This window comes from Phalacrocorax carbo, chromosome 2 (assembly GCF_963921805.1).
Source record: "Phalacrocorax carbo chromosome 2, bPhaCar2.1, whole genome shotgun sequence".
Taxonomy (NCBI): Eukaryota; Metazoa; Chordata; class Aves; order Suliformes; family Phalacrocoracidae; genus Phalacrocorax; species Phalacrocorax carbo.
Genome location: NC_087514.1, coordinates 3,522,345 through 3,540,830, shown reverse-complemented (window position 1 = coordinate 3,540,830; position 18,486 = coordinate 3,522,345). Strand labels below are relative to the sequence as shown.

At 41.9% G+C, this 18,486-nt stretch overlaps 1 protein-coding gene across 8 annotated transcripts in view; it reads right to left on the bottom strand.

The window, feature by feature from the left end:
- TSNARE1 (t-SNARE domain containing 1) overlaps window positions 1–18,486 on the bottom strand; it is a 511,863-nt gene that overhangs the window by 160,027 nt on the left and 333,350 nt on the right. The window contains exon 12 of one of the 8 annotated variants that reach the window (XM_064442005.1): window positions 1,507–1,714. The exons of the other annotated variants lie outside the window; for them this stretch is intronic. Coding sequence (XP_064298075.1) covers window positions 1,640–1,714 — 75 coding nt within the window. The 3' untranslated portion in view covers window positions 1,507–1,639. Of the gene's footprint in view, window positions 1–1,506; window positions 1,715–18,486 lie in introns of those variants that run through there. 8 annotated transcript variants of the gene reach the window in all.

The following is an 18,486-nucleotide window of genomic DNA, read 5'->3' as shown; positions in this document are numbered from 1 at the left end:
TGCTGGTAATCTGCCTATGTCTGTACATCAACAACCAATCCTGTTTCACACAGTGTATGTGGTGGGACAGTGTCCCATGCCATGATGCAGTTCTTTCTGCATCTGCTGCCTTCATATAAAACTGGCACGATGGCCTTGCTTCTTCTGCTTTCGTTCTGACACCCGGGTCACAGGATGACTTGCTTTGTATGCTGACAAATGAGTTTGGAGGGGACCACCCACACTTATAAAAAGGTTTGGTAAACAAGATCTGCTACAGATGGAAGGCTCAGGAAAATACTGGAAGAAAATATGGCCTAGGGAGAGAGGTGAGTTTCCTATAAGTACCAAAAAAAAAGTCTGTAAAAAAAGAGACGTTTGTTTTATTAGTTAGTGAAGTCAAACCAAGTAGTATTAGACTAACATCATGGCAGGGAATATTTAATGCTTCACAAAAAAAAACACTCTCAAAAAGCCATTCAAGCAATTGATCAGTCTGCCAGAGAGGAATGAAGAGTAATTTTCACAGTGAGTATATAAAATTCTCATCTTTTTCTCTGAAACATGGAGAGACAAATCAAACTAGCTAAAATGGAAAGAGAATGATATCAACTAATATACTCGGGTACTGCTGAATCATTCCCAGCTCAAGATTACCTGGGGCTTTCCCAGATGTTGATGGGATGGGCGATGGGATTTGCAACACAGTCTTCCTCGATTGGCTGCAGAACAAACAAAACATATATGCATATTTATGAGATGTGACTGATGCCTTTACCTTTCTCAGATCCCAAGGGTGTAATGTGGCCCAACACTTCTGAGCTTTATTTAGTCCCAAGTGACAGATGTGTTAAGAAAACTATATATTGTCTGAATGCCTTTTAAATGCATCTTGACAACAAATCCAATCCAAAGAGTACTGGTTAAGCCTTAATTTTTTTTTTTTTTCTTTTCCCCACAAACTCTCTCAGGAAGTTTGAAATTCAGTGTTTTGAATTATTAGAAGGAAACAGAAAAATGCAATTAAAGTAAGTTTTGGTTTTGGTTAAAAGTGCTGTGTCTTGAGTGCCAGTTATGCCCAGCATGGATGATCCATGGCAACACAGGACCACTATGAACTTCCCACCACCTGCTGCCTTTGGGGTGTAGACATCCATTTATCCATTTCCTCCCGCAGACTGCTGTACCAGCGGACATTGCCAGCAGGGACATCTACACTGGAAACAGTAATGTATTACGCTGCCACAGCTAGATTCAGCAGAGCTTATCGATCTGCAGCTTTTACCAGGTTGACGTTTGATGGTGCTTGCAAGTACTAGTAGAGTGGTACATTTTGTTAGCCTGGTTTCAAGCCAGAGCCAGCTCAACTGCTGCAGGGTGCAACTTACTGCAAGCAAATTTACTTATTGCGTTGGGAAACTTAATGAACCTGCAGTGAGCACTATGCCACAGAGGTTAACGTGCATTGGAGACTCATGCTTAAGCACTTCTACATCGTCTCTTGTAGAGTTAACAGTTGAAGTTACCCAGGTTTTGTACAGCTACTCGGGTTGTTTCCAGATGCTGCTTCACCCCTGACATGTCCCTCCTCATCTTCCAGCTTGCTTCTGGTAGGTTCCACCATGTAAGATGTTGATGATGGCAAGGAATCTGTGGCTATCTAGGCTTTCAGTGGGATGAATCCAGGCTCAGTCAGAACTGATGCTTCAAGGGTTTTGTTGCTCCTCCTCTCCTTCTACGCAGACATAGGAGAGGAAGTGAGGTGACTGCAGCATGTCTTTGAAAATCCCTATCTACAATGTCCAGATGACAATGAGTCCATTATGTGGAGATAAGCAACCCAAAGGGAAATAAAATTGACTCCATTATTAAAATGGTAGGAAGACAGAGGATCAGAGAGCAGAAAGTCATAAATATGTCTTCCCTGCCACCTTCTGGAGATGAGTCCTTCTTTTACTGCTCTGCAGAGGTAGACCTGAAATGATCCTTTTTTGCCTTCTGGATTTACTATGAGGAAAGGCTGCTGACTCCTTATCAGGCCATTACGCATTGGAAATGTGTTTAGAAGATGGACCAGAGAAATCCCAGTCATGAGGCAAAGTTTCGCCCTACAAGTTTATGCTGGTTTCCCACTGAAAAGCCATCTTTGAATGGCTACATGGTGGTCAACGCATTATCCACTTCTGCAAACAAAGCATGTCCACCAGAATTTTATTACGTGTTTGAGAACAGTCATTCAACAACCTCTTTCTATTGTTCAATCCTAATTAGTTTTATATGCTAAAATGCAAGGGAGGCCAGAGTAAAGCAATAAAATCATACCCACGCTGCCTGACACTGAAAGCAATGCTGCTGAAGAAAACTGGGGATATGTTTTGCAGAAGTAATCTAATTCCTGGTAGCCACTGGATGTGTATGGTAATGGTTATTGATGCAGCAGTCTGCTGTGCAACACAGCGTGCCGTAGCCAGCAGACGCTGCAGGCATGTCACTACAGCTTTGTTAAGCAAGGCAAGAGCTTGGGGGGTGAGAAAGCAGAAAGCATCCCTCACCTGGTCCAGAAGCAGAACTATCAGAAGGTAGGACATGTTCTGCTCTCCTTACACCAGATTCATTCTGGCCTAATTCCATGCTGATCCGCCAGATTCATGACAACTAAAGCAACAGCAGAATCTGACTTTGTGGCTCTTTTGCTGCATACTGGAGAGTACTCCAAGTAATTAAACATAAATGTGAATTACAAAAACATGTAGGCCCTAAGCTGCTAGACTTTGCCTCTCACCTCCTCTGCTGCTTTGTATTGCTCTGTGTTCTCATTTCTTACTGCACAGATCAATTCACTGCCTGGTTTTAGCCATGCTGCTCTCATTTCCAAATCGTTGGACTTTCAGGTCTTACTTTATTGCATGCTGCTGATCCTTTGCTATGTTTAATCCCTCTCTAAGTGCAAAATCCAAAATTTAATGCCCTCCCTGCCAAGACAAATTGTCTTTATGCAAGCAGTACCTATATTCAGAATTCTTTTTCTCTCTAAAAGGAATTTCCAGGAAGATATAGAAGTATGACATCTTCCCCTCTTCTGTCTCCAGCATACCTATTCCTAAAAACTGCAAATTCTAGTTGCCATTTCTAGGGGCTTACAGCCAATTAATGACCATCACCTTTATAATCATGGTGGAAAAGATTTGTTTCCATGTGTTATTTGGGATTAGTCTCTATCAGAGCCTAAGGGCCCAAGTAGTGTCTCAGTCACCTCTTCATGCTGACTCTATTATCTCTTTTAAAGCTGCCCCTTCCCCCCTCCCCAGTCTTATCAAATCAAGAATTTATTTAAGGACATGAAAAAGTAACACCGTTAGTAAAACAACTATGTGATATCCTTACTGACCACACTGCAACTATTTCAAAATCTATGGGTCAAAACATGTTCCTTCTGTTTATAAATACCTCCCAAAAAGCAAAATAGAAAAAAAATTTACACTGAATCAAACAAAACCCCAAGGAGCACACAAAGTTCATCTCTGACTGGACCAGCAAGAATAAAATTCAGGTATCTTGTGACTCACAGCACAACTACCCGAGCTGGTGAACTGCACTGATATATTTGCATCCTTGTAAACACTGGGCTCAGCTTTATTAAAAATCATTCCAAGTGCCAATGAAGTTTATGCATCCCCAGGAGAATTTTTATTTTGTTAGAGACCCTTAGGTTGTCAGGGAGCTACAAGGGAGCCACTCTCCTGGGGAGGGCAAGCCAGGAGAGAGGGTGATCTGGGACAGTGCCCTCTCCAACAAGGGCTCAGCCCCACAGCACCCAAGCAAAAGCAAAGCAGGTCTAGAGACAGTAATCAGGGTCAGCCAAGGGGTCAGTGACCTCCAGACACATCTGTAGAAATAAGGCAGATCCAAGGCCAAGCCAGAAAGCCAAGCCAGTGAGTTGAGTCAGGTTTAGGATGGTACCTGGTGAGTCAGGGCAGACCTACAGCATAGCTCAGGCAGGGACCAAGAGTAAGGGACTGAAATTCATTGTATTTCCCAAGCAAAGGGGTGCTGCTCCCGTAGAGGCATCTCACGAATCTTTCTCACAGAAGTGTAATCCAAGGATACAGGGTGGTGTGTATCAGAGCTGGTCTAAATCATCGTCAGCCAAACCCCTGTGGCAAGGGGAAGATAAGCAGACAGTGTTGGTGCGCTCAAGGCCCTGCACAAATTTGGGCATAAAGCAGCTGCCTCTATACTCTTAATTCAAAGAAGAATGAGGCATAGGCACAAATGCTGGCTTTCCATCACCCATGCATGATTTTTGATGCAGCTTTGTCATATTCTCCCAAAGAATGACCCACGCCCAGAGTAGCACATGCCAGTGACCATTCCTAATGGACAATTTGGATGCTGTCACCTTCTTTCTGCATGGGAGATGTCCCTGCTCATTGCAGGGGGGGTGGACTGGATGACTTTTAAAGGTCCCTTCAAATTCAGATTACTCTGTGACTCTATAATTTAACCATGGAGATATGACCAGGCCTTGGATCCACAGGACAGACTCTAGCCTTATTTTGTTCAGTAGTATAGATGCATTCCCTCCTGAATTCTGCCAGCACATTAATTTTCCCTCTTCCTATAAATCCTCCTTATTTCCAGCCCTGATGCTAATCAAACATAACCAGGACTCAGAAATCCAACAGCTTGTTAAAGTGAAATGTGATGATTACCTGTTACTCTTGAAGGAGAGTAACACATACTCTCCCAGCTCCCACATACCTCACCTTCAATGCCTATATGGCTCAACTACCTCATCCAAACCACTACCGAAGGCACACAGTATCATTTTATTGACTCTTCTTTCATAGAAAAGATTTGGAGAATAAATATTAATTGCAAACCATGTCCAGGACATGTGAAAGCCAGGTAGAAAATATTTGGATAAAGCAAAGTGAGTTATGGGATTTGTACCCAACAGCCACTCTAACCAAAGCTGACAGAAAATGCTGAGTCTCATCACCTCTGGTAAATTAAATCAGTGATTTTGGTCCCTAAAGCAGGTGCCTAACAGGAACACATGTTTTTGGGGTTTTTTTTTGAGGTGAGGAGGAGAGGATGGAAATCAAAATCAAAGAATTATTCATGGCACCAACATTATCTGATTAAATAATGATGGTTTGTGATACAATACAAACATGTCCTGTTTGCATCGCACCTTGCAGTGTGATCTGACAGCCAACAGTAAAAGCAATTATACAAACGCCATTCCTGAAATATGTTTCACTAGACACAGCACATATATCCAGTGCTGGAGACTGAAATGACCCCAGAAAGTGTTTCAAGCTCCTTATCATTAGACAGCATTTTTTAATATCTACCCTGATTCTTTCTTGCTGCAATTTAAGTCTGTTACTTCTTGTTCTTCCCACCTGTAGTAAACAAAAAAGCAACGATCTTTCTTTTCCTCTTTGCAGCAGACATTTATGTACCAAGAAACTATTATCTTCACCTCCATCCTCTCTTTTTTAGCTTAACCAACTCTCTTTTTGTAATCTCTCCTCTGCAGTCAGGCTTGCAACCTCTCAGATCATGCCTGCTGCTTTCCCATAAACAGCAACTGGCGTGTGTCTCAAAATGAGTGCCCAACACCAGACAGTGTAGCCTGAAACAGATGATTAAATTGTCCTGGTCTAATGTGATGAAGATGTACACTAAAGCCACATTAAAGAACGATTTTTAAGGAATCTAAAGCATATGTTCTCAACCCAGGCACCACCTATCACTGAAGTAAGAACTCGGACTCAAACAATAATGTGGCGTAATAAACCACCCTGCAATGGCATCTGTCCAGCTAAGTGTGGCTCATAATCCAGCTACCTAAACACAAGTATCTGCATATGAGATGCCCTGGGATATCTGACGCACCCACATGGGCCTGATCAATAAGGCACAGGCCATGTTTGAGACCGAAACAGACCTCACAGCCAGTGGGATCTACAGCATCACTGATGCCGTCATTGAGTAGACATATACATGAATCATAATACTTAGATCTGTAGTAAATATGCAGTGTACCTAGAGAACACACTGAGTGATGCATTCCTACTTGGGATACACCCAAAATTAGTTGAGATGACTCCCATCCCATGCATCAGCTGAGCTATAATGAATTCTATCGTCATGCTCTTTGCCTGTGGCAATGATACGCAGTACTTGGATTTTCGTTTGATAAATATGCAAGGAAGATGTGTGATCCTGCATTGCTGAAAGCTGAGTGCACGGTTGGTGATCATGCTCAGCGCTGACATGCAGTCATTTGCCAAGCAGCAATAGGCCAGTTTTGATTTTCAGTCTTGAACCTTCATTTTTATGCAAATATAACATGAGTAATTGAGCCATGCTCATAGTCACCAAAAATTAACTTCAATCATTACTTCACTAGTTTTAGATATATTTCTATCTGGCATGGAGAGGGAGAAACAGTGCTCAGTATCAGCAGGCTCTCAATTCCTCATATTAGATTGTGTAGAAAACAAGAAGAGAAGAAGAGAAGAGAAGAGAAGAGAAGAGAAGAGAAGAGAAGAGAAGAGAAGAGAAGAGAAGAGAAGAGAAGAGAAGAGAAGAGAAGAGAAGAGAAGAGAAGAGAAGAGAAGAGAAGAGAAGAGAAGAGAAGAGAGAAGAGAAGAGAAGAGAAGAGAAGAAAGAGAAGAGAAGAGAAGAGAAGAGAAGAGAAGAGTGTAAAATAAAATAAAATAAAATAAAATAAAATAATAAAAAAGTTTAACAAAATAAAAGGGTATGCTGAAGAAGAAAGTTGATGTATTAAGAAAAAAATAACAAAAAATACTTGTAATGCATCATATTACAGGATATTATTGAGTTGATTTGGAACAAGAAGCAAGCACAGTTTTTGTTTAATATCTACTTGCACAGTTGCATGTCCATCAATATTACTGAAGAAGAGCTGGAGAGGCCTTTGACCTGAAATGAAAATGACTAGAAGGAACTTCATGGTACTTCATCTTTCTCTGAGGCATTTGTGTTCAGACTTGTCCTACTGAACTTCAGATGTCTAACTCAGGACCTCAAAATAGGCAGCCAGCTATCCTACACTCCCTCCAAAAGCAACAAAGAGAAACAGGCATCTCCAGACAATGGTCATCCCACATAACATCAAGATGAAAGAATGCCTTGGAAACATGGGACTTAAAAATAAAGGCAGGAGGGTTCCATTTGGTCTGTAGTTTCTGAGTCTTGGGGATATACGCACTGCATGCTTTCCCAGTAATAAGGAAGACAGCAAGGTGTATTCAGTTACATGGATACATGGCATTCATATTCCTTTTAGGTCAAAACTAGAAACTGGAACTTAAAGAAAAATGTGATCATGGCATTTTAAAATAATTGATATTACACCCTTATACTCCTAAACATAAAATAATATATCCTTTACTTTTTAAAAACACAACTGGGGAGATGGTCAGGGGAAGTTTGGAGGTTATGAATAGAATTTAAGCCTTTGCTTAGAAAAAAATAAACTTACCTGCATGTTCATGAATTCTGCCCAGTACTATTCAATCAGCAAATATGACCTGTATAGAGGATAGAGCTCTATTCTACTTCCATTAATGGCAGAGAGAAGCATGCCTGTGACATCAGTGAAAGCCTGAAGTTACAGATTATTTCCTTTTCTTTAAACTCTTTAAAAAGATTCAGGAAAAAGAGTAATGTCCATTGGGACAGACTCTAAAGATGAAGATAAATACGAACCAAGTTTATTTTACTTTTTTATATGTTTCAGGTCTATGTAAGAAAAATGCCTTCTACAGTAAAAAGAAATGATGCAAGAATTGTTTCTCATAAATGGACAGCACTGTTGTCTATAAAAAAAGAATGATAGGTTGTCGCTCACTAGGCAAAAAAGCAAGCTATGGAGAATATACAGATGATGGACCCACTCAAAATGGAGGTGCTGCAGTATTTATTGTGACATTAAAAACATAATGAATTTTTGACCCACTATATAAATTGTTTTTTTCTGAAGAGTCATTAATAAAATGTAATAATGAAGTTGTGGTTTATGAAGAGGGCATGGTTCCTTCGGATGTTTCCTAGTCTTCTAAGCTCATTCCACTTAAGACCTTCATCCCAGTCTTCTCCGCAGTCTCCCCAGTACCTATCAGGAAGGCATCTGGACAGCAGTAATGCAGCCTTGCACTGAGACTGTCTCCCTGCACGAGGGCCAGGAATTCACCACCCTCCCCAATGTCAACTCAAGGGACTCTGCATTATTTGTGGCCTTTTCTGTTTCACTGAGTCCTCCAGGATAAGCTTCTGTTGGCCCAAGGAGAGCTCTGATGTTGGTACCAGGAGGATATGAGAGTGCTTAACTGGAGGTGGGCACCTAACACTTGCTTCTCAAACTTGGAGGCATCATGCTTGGGTTACTGGGTAGTTTGGCATGACCACCTCTCAAAGACTGAGTTTGTAAGGACGAAGAGAGGAGGAAGACAAAAGTAGTCTGTGGCACCCCTACCTCCTAACACTTCCATCTCAGCTGGCATAGGCATCACAGTTGTCTTCAAAGGCATCTGTGTGCAAGAAGGCACTTTCTCCTCCTTGCCCACGGCAGGGCATCACAGTAGCAGAACGTGAATTCTCTGTGTTCTAGAATCATGGAATCATTAAGGTTGGAAAAGACCTCTAGGATCATCAGGTCCAACTGTCAATCCAACACTACCGTGTCTCCTAAACTATGCCCGGAAGTGCCACATCTACACATCTTTTAAATACCTCCAGGGATGTTGACTCCACCACCTCTCTAGACAGTCTGTTCCAATGCCTGACCACTCTTTCAGTGAAGAAATTTTCCCTGATACTCAATCTAAACCTCCCCTGATGCAGCTTGAAGCCATTTCCTCGTGTTCTATTACTACTAACTTGGGAGAAGAGACCAACACCCATCTGGCTACAACCTCCTTTCAGGTAGTTGCAGAGAGCGAGAAGGTCTCCCCTCAGCTTCCTCTTCTCCAGGCTAAACCCCCCAGCTCCCTCAACCTCTCCTCATAAGACTTGCTCTCCAGACCCTTCACCAGCTTCGTTGCCCTTCTCCGGACACGCTCCAGCACCTCAAGGTCCTTCTTGTCCCGAGGGGCCCAAACCTGAGCCCAGCATTCGAGGTGGGGCCTCACCAGTGCGAAGTACACAAGAAGTCCCTGGCAGAGAGCACTCAGGGAGCAGTGTTTTCTTTGCCACTGTAGGAAAAGCATTTGAGAGCTTCATTTCTCCTTGGACTTTTTGTGTATACAAATGTCTTTTAATGTTTTATTCTCTGCACTACAGTGCTTTCTTTGCCTTTGGAGCACCTACTTAATTTGACATACTGTGGTGATAAAATCCTGGAGCTTAAAAACTCCTTCCTATCTGTGTATGATTCTCTTTTCCTTTGCAGAACCAGTGCTTTTCAAGTAACTTGGAGAATATATGTAAAAGAAACATCCTTGCCTTATAGAACATCCTGTAATAGACCAGAAGTTGATATTATTGTATGCAATAGTCAGACTGTAACTGTCAGCCATAAGGCTGTTGCTAGTAGTCTAACATTGCATTGGGCAGTTGTCTACCTCCTTTAGAGATTAGTTTAGCAAGAAAAAGTGATCACCTCCCCTTTTTTATGGCCTTTGCTTTACTGCCGATGTGTAGAAGGGACAATTGTGACTGTTCTGGGTCTTTACCTGAGCCAAGCTCCAAAGTTGTAGTTGGGGCACCATTCTAAGCAGCCACATCTTTACCACCACCACTGCCTTCCACTGCTGTCAGCAGGATCTCGATCTCTTTAGTAGCCTCCTTCTGTCCAGCCACACCAATTCTCAGTCTGCATCTGCACAGTATCATCCACTGATCTCCCTGGCAAGCAAATTTCTCCATCAGCTTTTCCTTGTCTGCCTCTTCTTATGGAAAGAGAAACTTTTGACTTCCTGGACGGTTCTCCCCAAGCACTACATCTTCTAGAGAATGTTGCGGAGTCCCTCCACAGGCTTACTCATTCTGTTGAAACTTGCATAGTTTTTATTCACTTCTGACAACAGAATTTTACATTCTGCCAGAGCTAACATTGCTCTTCTCCCTGGCAAGCCACCTACCAATTTAAACGAGTTCCTCTTGTGAACAGATGAAATAGGAAAAGACAGTTTGATGATGGATTCTCACCAGAATCTAGAAATAATGTAATGAAATACATGCAGTTTCCTGATGTTGACAAAAGATTACTTAGAAACAGTACACCGGAATATAGAAGTAGATAGGGTGATGCTGATGTTAATTGCAGATGGTCTCCAGAGACCATAAATAAGAAGATAAGCAATGACAACTGATACTACTAGGCTGTAACTGTAGTAGAAAAAGGGACATTTTTTACCTGGTGTAAAAATCTTAATTCCAGACAACCGCACACATTTATACCAGCTGAGGATCAACTTTAGAGGTTAAAACAAGCCCAGGGTTAGATTTTCTACTTACACTGAAACAATTCAAATAGAAATCAAGATTCACTCTGCTGAAAGTTTGAGCAGAACCAGGCAAAGTGTACTTTCCGGGTTCAGCTTTTCATATGCTCCCAAGCAAAACAACACTTACCGGCAGAAGATTTTCATTTGGAAGAATGTCTTAAAGAAGCTTCCTGCCCTTTACCAAGAATGGTAATGAGACTTTCCAAGTGCAACCTCAATCTCCTACATTTTTAGATTAGTTTAATTGCACTGAGATGACTGATATAATTTTTCATTACATCAGTGTTGACTGTAATGTAGGAACTAGGCCTGCAGAACTTGTTGGCTAGTGATTTGTCTACGAAGAAATGCAAACAGTAATAATAAAGAAACTAGTGGAGGGCCTACTAAGACAAAACTGATATCTGGCTTACTTGACAGGACTGTCTGGATTTATGGCTGCTTAAGAGTATTTGAGTGATATGTTGGACAGGGCTGCTTCCAAAAAAAAGAAAGGTTATTTTGTCCATGAAATAATTTTATCCTCTAGCAAACAGGTGCAACTCTCACAAAAGCACTGGACCTAATGAATACGTAGGACCTATGTCTCGATAATACATTCTCTTAGCCTTAACATAGTGCAAAAATGGAAGCAACTGTTGCAAAACAAATTCAGTATTAATTTCCTATGAAACTACAAGTGCAAGGCCCACTTGAATGTTTTCCAACTTATTCTGTTTTAACAGCCTACAATGATTTGGATCTTTCTCTGTAGCTGCCAGTCTCTTTTGTTGACCAAAGGGTCCACAGAGAGTCTACAACCCAAACTTTCCTCTTCTGTTAGATGACAAAAATCTACAGCAAGATGCCTCTGTGTCAGAAATCTGTCCAAAATACCTGTTTTATCTCAGACAAGAGTACAAATAAAATACATCTAAGTCACTGGTTTTAAGTTATGCCCCAGCTTTGACAAAAAAAAAAAAACAAAAAAAAAAAAACAAAAAAAAGAATTTAAACATTTTAATTTTAAGTTTAACCCACTAGTAAGTCACGTTTGTTGGATTATGATTAATGGCCAAGGGGTAAAATCAGATCTTCTGATGCTTTCTAACTATCAGGCATAATGAAAAGAAAAGGCTTCTTGATATTAGAGTCCAATAAAATTATGATGAATACTATCTAGCATTAATATTTTTATCTTTTTTTTTCCCAGACTTCTGTACCACTATTAGCCCATAATTATGCATTGGGTGTCCACGTCCAGGTGTTGGCTGTGGTGGCTGCAGGACTGGCTTCTGTAGGAAGAGGCTATGGGCAGCCTGTGCCAGACACAGACAGTTCCAGCCCTTTAAGCATAACAGTTCAACCAATTTTCCACCCAAGTTTTTTTCCATTTACTGAGAACATATCTCACCAGTTTGGCTAGATGTGTTCGCCCCCAATGTTCTACACGTGCACACACATGCTTTGATGTCTAAGCTTCTATTACAGTCATGGGAGAACCACTCAGCTTCCCCAACAGAGACTAGGGAGTGAATCAGATAGCTCCAAAGTACACATTTACTGGGAGGTCAGCTGAATCTTCTTGCAGTCTCTATTGACTGCATTGAGTTGGCAATTCAGTTGACCACACACAAGCATCCAGTATCACCTGAGGTGACCTCCAGCTGCCAGCCCAGGAGGCTGTGGGTTTCCTGTGGTTCCTGTCTCATATTTGTCAGCCTTTGGGATTCCCAAGTGCATCTCAAATGGCTCTAGATACCTGTGTTGGGCAACTGAGTTGTACCATCAGTCTCTATCAAATACAAAGGGAATTTAGACACTCAACTCAGATGTGGGTGCCTACAGAGAAGTCAGCTCAAGTCAGGTGCCTTCATTCAAACTAAACCTCAAGAAGATAACTCCTTCAGCTGTTTAGGGAAACACTGATACAAGCTGAACACCACACTTTTAATTCTTAATTTCAAAATATCTTCAAGAGCTTTGTGCACTGTTTAAGTCAGATTTAGTGAGACTATAATTCACATTTTTCTCCTCTTGAACATGGGTTGTACTTAACAATTCCTGTTCTCCAATTCTGGCAATGCCAGGCCATGACCTGATAGCTGTACTACAAATGCCTCCTACCAGGACTGTGATTTCCTTCAGGAATACGGAAAAGACCTTTGATTAAAATGCTTCTAGGTTTTGTCTAAGTAGAAATAAAGGCAATTTCATGTGCTGTAACTTCTTTCTCCTTACATTTAATTTTCCCTTCATGATCAATGTAGTTACTATAACAAAATAGGGGAATAAGAATTTACTTTCTCACCTACTTCTGACCATTTGAGCTGCCCCAGGCTCTCTGTTGCACTTAAACACAGCTGGCAGAGGTGACTTGTGATCTGGGGAGGAACAACAGCCTTCCATAGTGGAAGCCAGAAACACAGCAGGATTCTCTACTCAGCACAAAAGGATACTAAATATTTATTTTTAGGCAAAGAAAACAAACCCTACATGCCTAGTAGAGTGCTTTTTTGAAGGTACTTGTCTATGAGCATGAAGGCAAGATGTTCACCTCTCGGGTTCTATTCATCTTAGACTAAGGTACAATATCCAGGACAAGCAGGATGAACAGTCTTCCAGAGGTATTTGCAAAGGAAACTTAGCTTGTCTTGTACTAGCTGCCTAAATTTTAGGTACCAAGTCAGATGAGATGACACTATACTGTTGATAGGTCCCTACTCAGTACCTATGAAAGAGATGAGATGATAAACTGATGCTTATGAGAACCACGTAAATAATCAAATCATAGAAATCAGAATATAAATCCCCATAGTGGAATTCAACTATTAATTTCACTGTGGCTTTGAAACCCAATGCGGCACCTTTACAGACACTAATTATGAAAACTTGATGAAATACCTCAGGAATAACGGCACTGTTTGGATGGTGTCCCTGTGCCAGAAAGAAGACTCTCAGAAAGTGAACAGAAAACCACTGCTGCCTGCATGTGAAGAATGAACAGTGACCAAGCTCAACCATTTTGCTACTTGATGAGATCTGACAAGCTCACAGCCCAGTGCAATACCGCTTCAGGCTATACAGCTGCGACTCCAGCCAGCATAGTTATTTTCTGCTCCTGGTTTTCATTGGATCCAGGTTAGGTATACATCTCCAGCGCTAATATTCCTAACTTCCTCGTATCCCATGCCCCTTAAGAGGCAAGTTTTATACCATTTCTCAAAGCTTTGAACTTTGGGCAAAGCAATAGATTCTATGTGCTGCCACTGGGCACAAGGATGACTCTAAGTGTGGCTTTCCACACAGTAACCAAGGATTTCCATTCACCACTCAGTTAAATGAGGACATTAAGAGAAATGTAATACACTAGTTTATGTCTGTCAGCGAGCGAAAATTGCTTTTTAACATCTGACCCTTTAAAATGAAATTGTACCCTGGAAAGAGATTTTTGTTAAACAAATGAAATAGAAAAACAAAAGACAGTATGTGATTTCCTTCTGCTGTCTCCAAATTGTCACAGATCAGCTTTCATGTTCAAGGTCCTTCCTTTTGAAATACTGAATGCAGACCACTGTGCATAATGCAATGAATATTCCTATATCTCGACCTGATACAGTCCCAGTGTGGCATACCACCAAGGTGAACGATCAGAAAAGACTACAGCTACCCACTCATCCTCTCACCAGCCAAAGCAGCTTCATCAGCAATGCCTCACCACTACATTCCATCCCAATCATTCCATCATATCCTTCCCTTATCCTCCGCTCTTGCCCTTTCTGTTTCCTCCTCGAGAAAGGATTGATTTGTGCTTAAATAAAAAGTGAGCTCACAGTAGACAATTTTTAATTTATTTTCTTCCAAAAATCCTACTGGGCATGGTTTACAATAAAAGAAAGAAAGATTAAGCTACCACCTGGCTGAGTCAACTCTCTCTTTTTGATGGTACAAATGAAGAGAAGTTCAGCTGTGATTACAAATAGCCTGAAAGATTTTACCTTCACATGCAAGAGCACCCAACTGCATGACATCCAAAAACTAGAAACAAACCCTTTCCCAATAAATATTTGATCACACAGATCCATTATTTACAGAAGAAAAAAGATAGGTTTAAATAAATGTTATGCATTAGACCTCACTGAGGTTAAGTTGCTGCATTCACGCAGCTCATTTATCACTTGGACTGCTGTTGATTTGAACACCGTTTCCTATGGTAAGCAGCTGGGCTGCATTGAAATACTGTAGAAAAACCACACACAAACAGAAGTTGCTTCAAAATAAAACACTTTTAAACCTGAAAACTCAGCCTGTCTTTCACAGGGAGCCAACAGAGCAAGGAAATAAGGAAGCACAAGTTTTATCCCAACCACCTGCTGCTGTTGGCTATTTGTTGAGGTAAGGTAAAGGGCAAAACAATTTAATTGTTCAAAGAACTGCTCCAGACATCCTTGCTCGCTGGCCACAGCACACTGCCAAGACAAAGGGAGCCTGAAAGCAGAGGCAGTATTGTGGTTTAACCCCAGCCTGCAAGTGAGCACCACACCGCCACTCACTCACTGCTCTCCCAGCTGGATGGGGGAGAGAATTGGAAGAGTAAAAGTGAGAAAGCTTATGGGTTGAGATAAGAACAGTTTAATGATTGAAATAAAACAAAATAAAAAAGAAGTAGTAGTAGTAGTAGTAATAATAAGAATAGAATATACAAAGCAAGTGATGAGCAGTGCAATTGTTCACCATCCGCTGAGCGATGCCCAGCGAGTCCCAGAGCAGCAGCCCCCTATTTCAGCTTTCTCCTAGCATATATACTGAGCTTGATGTCATATGGTATGGAATATCCCTTTGGCCAGCTTGGGTCAGCTGTTCTGGCTGTGCCCCCTCCCAAAACCTCCAGCCTTCTCAGTCCGTAGAGCATGAGAAACTGAAAAGTCCTTGATTTAGTGTGAGCGCTACTTAGCAACAACTTAAACATCAGTGTGTTAGCAACATTATTCTCATATTCACTCCAAAACACAGCACTATACCAGCTACTAGGAAGAAAATTAACTCTAACCCAGCTGAAAACAGGACATCAGGCATGCAGCGAGGAGTTGCTTCAGGGTTCCATAGTGGTACAGACCATGTGGGGGCAGATCTGACAGGCGACACAGGCAAACTGATTTTGAGCAATCTGAGGCAAGCAAAATTAGTGGGCTTATTATAAGGGAACGGACTATTTGAAGCAGCAGAGCTGCTGACAGCCATGCATCAACAGGGGAGGACTGAGAGATTGGAGTTGAGAGCGAAAATGAAAAGATATGGTTTAATGGGAGAGGGAAGGGGTGAAAGGAAAACAAGTGCTATGGAGTAGAAATTGCTTTGAAGTTGAAGAAATCAGTTTGAAGTGGGAAGCTCAGGCAAAGGTTTCTGAACTGAGCTGGTGTGAGTGTGTTGCTGTGGACTGAGAAACAGAAAGCAGAAAAGGGCTGCCAGTTCATTGGGGTTTTTGAGAGATTCAGCCAATCTGGGGACGACTTCTTTAATTGACGATCACTGCACAGAATCGTGAGGACTCTGGATGGCGGCAAAGTTTCCTTCTGCTGCTGAAGAGGAGGATTAAGGCTCAGATGCGTAATTACACAGTCACTTCAGTAATGTCTTTTGCTTGGAGTCTTTACAGAGCTCTGAGTTCCTCTTTCAGCTTTAATTTAGCTCCCATCACTTTCACAGGCAGAAACAACCAGAAGAAAGAATAGCTTCATAATCCCCCGAATAAACCTTCCAAGTGCTGATTACCCAAAGAAGCAGCAAACTCAGCCGCACTCACACTGGTGACAGACACAGCCAACAGCAACCTGAGGTTGTATACGCTGCACCTTAGAGTGAGCAGTAGATTGCCGTTACCTCTCCGTCCCAAATCTGCCTTACAAGCATCTAGCTTCTTCTTGTCCTAAGCCATTAAGTAGCTGTGAAGCTGCATTTACATTGAGATATTCCAGCCGTGCCAGTCCACCACAGCTTTGCAGTGCAATCCCATCGTATCGCGGTGCTAACTGGCTGTACGCTGTAGTTTTAATACTACTAGCTTTAAAACAATTTAACCGCAGCGTGAGTCAGGATTTGAGGGCATATCCATAGGGAAAAGGAGAAGACAATCTTCATTATCACAGTATTTATAAGCAGTAAGTGCTTTAAGAGGAAAGCAAGCCAGGAAATTTCAGACTGAGACAGTGAATTTTGAAACTCAAATTTTCTTTCATTTTTAAAATACCAATGAGTTATTTGTGCAGAAGTTGAAGCCAGCCCTTTATTGGTGGTCCCTAGGCAATAAGATCTCTCTGCAAATGTCACAGATTTATGAAGCTTTTTTCCTTAAATCTCCAGCCTTCTAAGTGCCCCTCTGTGTATCCATGAAAGCCAGACCCAGGAATTGCTTCTTTACAGGAAAAAACCTCATTGTTCTTAGACTACACAAGTGGGTCACTGAACTGTTGCTTGCGTTTGCAATGCCAGTGAATCCAAATTAGCTTGACTTCCACAGAGGATATAGGGGAGGAAAGCAACCAGCATTAATCAGAGCAACACAAGCAGCTCTTCCAAAACAAATTAACTTCAACAGTCAGCACACAGAGTCCTTCAGTCAGTGTGGCCAAGCTGAACTTAGGCCAAACTTTGCGTCAAAAAAGAGTAACTGGTTTAATATGTATCCATGGAGTCTGCATTTGCTTCTTTTTCTTCCTCTCAATCCATCTGCAGGAAGCTATGAACAAACTGAGCAAAGTAAAACTGCTCATCTCTCACAGCCAGACCTTCTGTGTGATGTTCAGCCCACCTAAGCTAATCTCAAAGGCAGGTATTGAGATCATCAGGTGTCTAGATATCCCTTTTTTTCCATAAAGGGATAGGCGATATGCATGTGATTAATTTTCCCTTGAAATGTTTGCAATGTAATTGTTATCATCTGGTCTTTACAGAAAAAGGAGGGAACAGACGTCTCCAGGGTGGCAGCCCTCAGACCTATGTTAGACATCTGTAAGATGAGACAAGCCATGTGCTGGAAGCAATTCCTCCTTCCTGTCAGTGTAAAGGGAGTCCAGACACTTAACTCAGACATACATGCCTCCACCACCTGTGTTCAATAAATCGCTATCTTCCACAGAGCAACTTGACCCATGTTAAACTTGGTGTTTTAAGGTAGGTGGGATGAATCATCTCCTCCAGGCGAATGGTCAGTGACATTTCAGGAGACAAATCTGGGCCACCGGTATTAAATAGCAAGGATCCTCATTTCTGCTTTAGGTCCAAGAGGTATGAGACCCCCACATAAAATAAAGGCACTGAAGCAAGTCTATTGCAGGACATTACTTCTTTTCTTCTGCCAGACTTTTTTGCCTTTTAGTTGTTTTTAAACTTGAGTTTTCTAGTGAAAAGTAGGACAACAAAATAAAATGTCAAATTTCTGTGACCAAGAGGGGTTTCATATGGTAAGAGGTCTCTGTTTCTTTACTACTACTATCAATATCCAACATTTATGCTTCAATCTGCGTTTTGACCCTGCATGTTCCTACAGATAATGCAGTGGCCCAGTTTAACTGTTATAATCATATAATCATAGAATGCCCTGAGCTGGAAGGGACCCACAAGGATCATCGAGTCCAACTCCTGTCCCTGCACAGGACAACCCCAAATTCACACCGTGTCTCTGAGGGCGTTGGCCAAGTGCTTCTGGAACATCGCCAGGCTGGTGCCGTGATGCCTCCCTGGGGAGCCTGTGCCAGGGCCCCACCACCCTCTGGGAGAAGAACCTTCTCCTAATGCCCAGCCTAACCCTCCCCTGGCACATCTCCCTGCCATTCCCTCGGGGCCTGGTGTTGGTCACCAGAGAGAAGAGACCAGCCCTGCCCCTCCTCCTGCCCTTGGGAGGGAGCTGCAGACAGTGATGAAGTATCCCTTCAGTTTCCTCTGCTCCAGCTGAACAAACCAAGGGACTTCAGCCACTCCTCATACGGTGAATAAAGTGAATATGGCATAAAATAAACATTTTTTACATCATAGATAGGCA